Here is a 7,451-nt window from a genome sequence, read left to right as displayed (position 1 = left end):
GGATAGCAATGCATCATAAGTTTCGAAGATTCTAGGGGTTGCCCATGAGGAGCTAAAAAAATCGCCAATTTGCCTCATTTGTAAAATATGATACAATTTGAGAACCTCACTAGGCGTCCCCCAATTGCGATACCCGAAAGTAATCTACAACCGTGTGTTCGTCTCGAAATGCCCTTACCTCTCGTGGCAAGTAGGTCGTATTACGATTTGGGGCAACGCACCCAAGTCTTTTAGTGAGGGGTGTCTACCGAAAATGCGTAAATTCGACAGCGTGCACCCCATATATTCCCACTCGTGACATCGTTAATTTTACTCACAAACGTTATTCATGACCATTCAAAACAGAACATGAAAAAAAAATGCTTCAGAGGTAGTCGAAGTTACGCTGCGAACGACGTTGAGTTACGAACGTAACTTCGACCAAATCAATTTTTTTATACGTGCTGCTGTCGTCGTGAATGTTTGTGAGTGGGAAGTGAAGCGGGAGGTGAAGTACGGTCATTCGATTTTTCTTTTTTTTTTACATTTCGACCTTGTCACATCGACTTCTGGAACGCCACTCATTGCCTGTCTCACATTTTTTCCTTTGTTCCCTAGTGACATATGCCATGAACCCTAAGTGGCAGAAACTGATTGACATCACCAATGTTGCACTTGAAACTACGGAGCTGTGCACTTGGTTACATGTGGAATATACAAGTGGGTTACCAGTGCCAATTTTATTTACGAAGCCAGCAAATATTGCCACACAATGCACAGGTCATGAAAATAAGCATCAACAGTAAAAAAATACAGCCGGTGCTATGCCTTGCGGTGTGCCTGTGTACCCTTGTGCCTCCATGGCGAACGCTTGGTAGACATGAAAAAGATAAGTAATGTTGTTGGTAGCCCTTGCACTTCACAACACAATGAGGTATACCTACACAACCACCAAGGGACAAATCTCTGAGCTGAGGGTTGCGCCTTACGAGTTGCTGAGCAGCAGGTCTGCACATTTTGCCGCTGTACCTGAAAATGTATTTTCAACTTGTGGGAACCCAAGGGTTCCCACTCCCGGGGCGTCGGCCCGTCCGTTCAGCGACCCAGGAAAACGCAGCACAGTCAAATGAACAACAGCACAGAAAGGTTTATTACCTTCAGTAGAATAAGTCGTGGCCTCCAGCCCGTACAACCGTTGGAAACTCAACTCTCGTTTTCGGGAAACCTGCTCCCTTTTAAAGGGCTAACAGCAGCGCCCTCACGGCGTTGCTAAAACACGTGCCTTCAGAAACGTTATCTATCCCGTTATCGTACGGCCTCGAAATGCACTTTCACACATGTAAACAAACTCACAACACTCCCCCACCCAGAAACATGACTCTGGGGTTATAAGATAAAAGTTCACAAAATGTTCACATGGTTCACTGAAAAGTGTTCAAATCGCATAACTGTTCTGTGCAACTGGCACACACTAAGCGAAACAACGCTGTATTAATGGAAAATTAGTATAACATAAATAAACGAATGATTCCACGTCGCCAACTTGCTTCCTTGCCTCCTCTTCGCTCAAAGGTCATCGTCGGATGGCATTTCGAGGATGATGTCCTCCGGGCTAGGCTCGAGTTGAGGGGGAGGCGGTGGAGGGCCTTGTCGAAGGAGGTCTGGACGGAGGCGCCTGAGGGTTGCGAGGGCCGCATCTACGTCTGACCCGGCGGTGCGTGGGGCAGTGATCCTGGAGCGGTGGAGGGCGCCTCGCAAGTGGGTGCTCCGGTGCACTTCTGGCACCCGACATACGGGACACAGGAGGCGCTCTTCTTCTGCGGTCAATGGGATGGGCGGGTCCTGAGGATGCCTGTCGGTGAGGGTTAACCCTCGGAAGGGCAGGGGTATCCGCGAAGGGCTGGTGCCGCGGAGGGGCCGGACCTGAGCCGCCCATCTGGTGTGCGATGCCCATCCTACTGGCCGTGCGTTGTGGACGACGATCCACGTGGCCGCCGATCGCTGCTGCTGCTGCGGAGACGTCCTCTCCGGGGATGCCCTGGGTCGTGGGCGACCTCCTGTCTCTTGGCGGGGGGGTCGGGGCTGGCCCGTCCTCTGTCGGCAGGGTCGCGGCATGGTGTCTGCCGAGAGGAGAAAAAGGGAATAGGGTGAGAGGTCATCTCCACATCGTGAGAGCTCGAAAGGGCTCTCCCCTAAAATGACTTTGTGGAAAACTGCGAAACAGAAATCACACTAATATCACATAACTCGTGAGCACTAGGTCATAGTGACCGAGATAGTGGCTACTACGTGCGCCGCCTGCGGGGACGCAAGTTGTAGCGACTGGAAGCTGGTCCGGTAGCGGGATCCTGGTCCAGGTGTTGAGGGGGCGGAAGGTCAGAGTCTCCGCTCTCGGGGTCTCGGAGGTGGTAAGGTTTCAGGTCCGAGATGTGCACTGGCCCAGTTGCTTCGCCCGTGTCACAGCGACGAAGCCTGTAAGTGAGGCCGGAGGAGCACGCACTTACCTCGAAGGGGCCATCCCACCTATCTGCAAGTGAGGCTGCAAAGCCTCGTGACGCATCACTTAGCGGGTGAGTCCGTCGAAGGACGAGGTCACCGACGCTGTAGGTGAGGTTCCGTCGTCCTCGGTTGTACTGGCGAGCCTGATCCAACCGTGCGACGTCCAGATTCTCCCGAGCCGTCCGAGCTGCATCGTCTCGTCGACTCCGGAGTTCCTCAGCGAACCTTGAATAAGGAGGCTGGGTGCTGTCATCCCGGAGGCGTAGAGCATTCTCCACTGGAAAAGGTGCCTCTCGTCCTAAGTTCAGGAACGCCGGGGTGAAGCCTGTAGATCTGTTTACTGTTGTCCGTGTAGCGAACGCCAGTTCAGCCAGGCGAAGATCCCAATCACGGTGGTGCTGACTAGTAAAAGCAACCAACATCATTTTCAGGTTCCGATTAACACGTTCGGTATGTTAGCCTGAGGGTGATATGGGGAAGTCTTCTTGTGCCGAATGCCTAAGACAGCGCAAGAATCTGAGAACACCTTACTTGTAAAGTAGGTAGCGTTATCTGTGATGAGCTGAGCAGGAAACCCGAACCGGCAAAAGGTGTCGAGTAGTCTTTCCCACACTCTCTGGGAAGTCAGCGTCCTGAGAGGAAACAGCTCAACCCATTTCGTGAAATGATCAGTAACCACAAACAAATACTGGTTACCTCTAGGACTACGTGGAAACGGTCCCATCACATCACAAGCAACTATCTGCCAGGGCCTATTACTCTGAATAGGCTGTAAGCGCCCAGGGGGTGGACCACCACGAGGTTTTGCTCTCTGGCATACGGGACAAGTCGAACATACTTTGTTACATCCTGCCTCATTCCTGGCCATGTCGCAACACGACATAACTTTTCATAAGTTTTCCTGCCACCGCTGTGACCTGCCAAGGCCGAATCATGAAAGTAACGTATGAAAGACTTACGCAACTTCCGTGGCACCACGACTCTGAATGGGGATGAGCCGTCATCGTCATCCGCCTGAGGTATGTATCTGAACAGGATGCCATCCTCGCCCAGCAGATAGGAGTCGTGCCGTCCGTCAGTCGTTCCGGTGCCTGCCGAGTCCTGCTCAGCTAACCATTGAGACACCCACTGACAAAGGCCGTCCGCTCTCTGAGCGTCTAGGAGCTGCTCTCTGCTCACGACCGTGCCCCAAGACGAAGATACGTCTCGTGCCACTTGCGCTGCTGCCAGGAGCTGGGAAGGCGCATCGGTGCCTCCCTCTCCCCCCTCCGGTAGAGGCGCACGGGAAAGCGCGTCTGCTACCACGTTCGTCGAGCCCCGCCTGTACTCCACGTTGAAGGAGTAGCCTTGTAGCGTCAGGGCCCACCTGGCAAGACGTCCAGATGGGTTGTGGAGCCGCTGCAGCCAGGAAAGTGCCTGGTGGTCAGTCTGGACGGTGAAAGTGGTGCCGTCCAGGTACAGATCAAACTTCCTGAGAGCGAAGATGATCGCCAAGCATTCCTTTTCCGTGACGGAGTAATTCCGTTCTGCCGGATTCAGCGTGCGACTTGCAAAAGCCACTGGACAGAGAATAGCGTCATGCTCCTGCAAGAGAACTGCGCCAACCCCATAATCGCTAGCATCTGTTTGCACTACAAACGGTTTGTTCAGGTCAGGCAAATATAGCCTGGCCGTATTAGCGATTGCGTGAGAAAGAGCTCGAAATGATCGTTCGTGCTCCTCTGCCCACTGCCAGGGTGTATCGTTGCGCAACAATCGGTTGAGCGGCTGCGCTAACTCAGCGCAATTAGGAATGAATTGTCTGTAGAAACCAACCATACCCAAGAAACGCTGCAAGGCTTTTACGTTACCGGGAACCGGATACTCCATGATCGCCTTTAGCTTGTCATCGCTAGGACCGATGGTTCCTCCGTCCACCATGAAGCCGAGAAGGCTGATCCTAGGCGATGCCAGCTGCACCTTGCGGGGGTTGATGGTTAGCCCCGCCTGCTTCATCCTTGCAAGGACGACTGACAGGTGTTCCAAGTGTTCCTGAAAGTTTCTGGAAAACACTACGACATCATCCATGTACGCCATCGCGAAGTTATACTTCGCATCTCCCAATACGGTATCCATCAGCCGTTGGAAACTGGCGGGAGAGTTAGACAGACCGAAAGGCATCCGTACAAACTCAAACAAACCCCTATGACAGGTAAAGGCTGTTTTCGGGACATCCTCCGGGGCAACTTGGATTTGCAAAAACCCTCTACTACAATCAAGCGTTGAAAACACTGTAGCGTTGCCCAGGGAATACATAATAGACTCGATGGACGGAAAGGGGTAAGAGTCCCTTACAGTTACTGCGTTAAGTCGACGGTAGTCGACGCATAACCTAGCCGTACCATCACGTTTCGGAGCCAGGACGACAGGAAACGCCCAAGGGCTCTGGGACCTTTGAACTGCACCGGTTTGGAGCATTTCATCAAGAGCAGCGTCTAACAAAGCACGCTTATACACACTCAATGGCCTCGGATTACAACGCCAAGGCCTAGCGTTACCCGTGTCTATGCTATGCTGTAACACGGACGACTTACCGGGTTTTTCCGTGAAGACACCGTCAAACTGCCGCAGTACTTGTTCAAGCTGACGGCGTTCCTCCTCAGGACCATGGAATGACCCCAAGACAGTCGGGAACGGAGACTGTTCAACGGAAGTCGCAGCAGCTTGCCGAGCTGAACTGTTTTCCTGTGCCACGGCGAAGGGAAAAAATCCTGCCGATCCGTGGTAAACGTATCCTCCATTGGGCAGGTCCAGCGCCAACTTCTGCCGGATGATGAAGTCCCTGCCCAGGATAATAGGCACTGCGAGGCCGGGAAGGTGGACGAAGCGCTGCTTTCGTCGTCTGCCATCGAAGCACAACCAGAGTGCTACTGCAGTCTGTGCTGGAATGACGTCATCGGAAGCAAGGCGTAGGGAAACTTCCGTGGTCTGCAGGTACACGTGTCTAGATAGGCAGTGCTCGTAAACGCAGTCACCGATAAGCGAGAGCGTAGCTCCAGTGTCGATAAGGGCGATGTAATCTTTACCCAAAATTCGAACAGCAATGTTTGGTTCTATATCCTGAATGTTATCCCGGACAGAAAAAGCAAAAGGAGCTAAAGCGTCTCCATTTTTTATCTTGCTGCTTGTAAGGCCAGCTTTAGAATGATTAGGGCCAGTGGTAACTGCCGACGTCGCTGAGCGGGTGTTCAGTGACGTCGGCTTCGGTCGTTTCCCGTTTGCAAATTACGGGAATTCCGTCTGTCCCGCGGGCAGTCCCGACGAAAATGGTCGTGGCTGCCGCAGCTCCAACAGCCAGCGGACGTTCTGCGCTCTTGTCGCGGAAGGTACCGCTGTTCTTGGGCTCCCGTGCGCTGCTCCCCAAAGCTTCGGGTCGCGCCAGGTCTAGCAGGATGCAGTCCTGCTGGGGTCACCCTTCGTTCATAACGAAAGGGGTCAAGTTGCCGGTGGGATGACTCCGCAATGTAAGGGTTACGGTAGCTGTCATCCAGACTCACCGCAGGTGAGTGCTCAACCGGGGCCACACCCGCCGACCACGCGCAACGCGGTTCCAAGACCTCTTCGGGTGGTGGCGGGGGCCGATACTCGGCTTCTGCCAGGAGGTCGCCTTGTATAGTACGAGCCTCCTGGGCCAACGCTTCTAGACTGTTGAAGCGCTGGGCTCGGAGATAGGGCCGGAAGCGCGGGTGGCATTGTCGGATTGCCCGTGCCACCCGTCGTTCCTCTGGAGCGGAGGGATCTGCTCTCTTGTACAGTTCTTGTAAGGCCCGAACGAATTCCAATAGGCTCTCATTAGGGTGTTGAGTTCGCCTATGTAATTCCTCTAGGATACGGTATTCGTAATCCGGTGGGAGGAATTCGTTCTTGAACCGCTGCTGGAAGTCCCGCAGGGACTTAAACTTCGACTGCAACCGAAGCCAGCGTGCGGCATCTCCGATTAGGGCAACCTACAGGACGCGTTCAAGCAGAACTTCCTCCGAGATTCCCATGCCAGTCTGATAGGCTGTCAGGTCATCTAGGAAGTCTGCGACCGACTTTTTGTCTGAGTACCCGGAAAAGGTGGGGACGGGTACAGAGAGTCGTAATGGCGCTTGAGCCTGTGGCTGCGAAACAAACCCGGCTGCAAGGCGTTGCGTCGTCAACGTACAGAGCTCTGTTATGCGTGTCAGTAGCTCTGTCGTTACTGCAGGGTTTGGCTGTGGCATTGCAGATACCTCAGCCGACGTACCTTGTGGCTGCACCCCCGCCGGTGCTGTCCCATCACCGACCGGTCCTGTCGGCTGGACTTGTTCTGGGAGTCCGTAGCGGGCACCGCTACGTAGAAGGTGTCCGCGCGGCGGGCAATGCTCCATTTCCAAGCGTTGACAGGAACTGAAAAACACTCAAAAGACGACACAAAAACAAGGCACTAACGTGCAACTCCCCCAAAACAAGTTGATAACAGATGAAATGAACACTCCCATGCCGATGAACACTAGGCACCGAGAACGTCTGGGCTGCGTGCCTCCTGCCACCGAACGGACGACCTGGTTCAGAAAACGTTGGGCGCCAATTGTGGGAACCCAAGGGTTCCCACTCCCGGGGCGTCGGCCCGTCCGTTCAGCGACCCAGGAAAACGCAGCACAGTCAAATGAACAACAGCACAGAAAGGTTTATTACCTTCAGTAGAATAAGTCGTGGCCTCCAGCCCGTACAACCGTTGGAAACTCAACTCTCGTTTTCGGGAAACCTGCTCCCTTTTAAAGGGCTAACAGCAGCGCCCTCACGGCGTTGCTAAAACACGTGCCTTCAGAAACGTTATCTATCCCGTTATCGTACGGCCTCGAAATGCACTTTCACACATGTAAACAAACTCACAACAAACTTAACAATGTGCTGGAATGAATTGTTCTATAAGTAAAATTTTCAAACTTGAAATTCTTTAAGGCAAAATT

General features: G+C 53.3%; 1 protein-coding gene across 1 annotated transcript; it reads right to left on the bottom strand.

Annotated features, from left to right (window-relative positions):
* Nucleotides 1-1,164: 1,164 nt before the first annotated feature.
* LOC135388410 (uncharacterized) lies at nt 1,165-6,828 on the bottom strand. Its single transcript, XM_064617965.1, has 2 exons — nt 6,746-6,828; nt 1,165-2,099 (listed from the first exon to the last, which is right to left on the bottom strand). Exon 2 carries the CDS (start codon nt 2,092-2,094, stop codon nt 1,546-1,548), a length of 549 nt encoding a protein of 182 aa, XP_064474035.1. The 5' UTR covers nt 2,095-2,099; nt 6,746-6,828; the 3' UTR covers nt 1,165-1,545.
* Nucleotides 6,829-7,451: the final 623 nt, after the last annotated feature.

The sequence above is a fragment of the Ornithodoros turicata genome, chromosome 3 (assembly GCF_037126465.1).
Source record: "Ornithodoros turicata isolate Travis chromosome 3, ASM3712646v1, whole genome shotgun sequence".
NCBI classification, from domain to species: domain Eukaryota; kingdom Metazoa; phylum Arthropoda; class Arachnida; order Ixodida; family Argasidae; genus Ornithodoros; species Ornithodoros turicata.
Note: the sequence above shows the minus strand (reverse complement) of the source record. Positions and strands in the feature narration are given on the sequence as shown.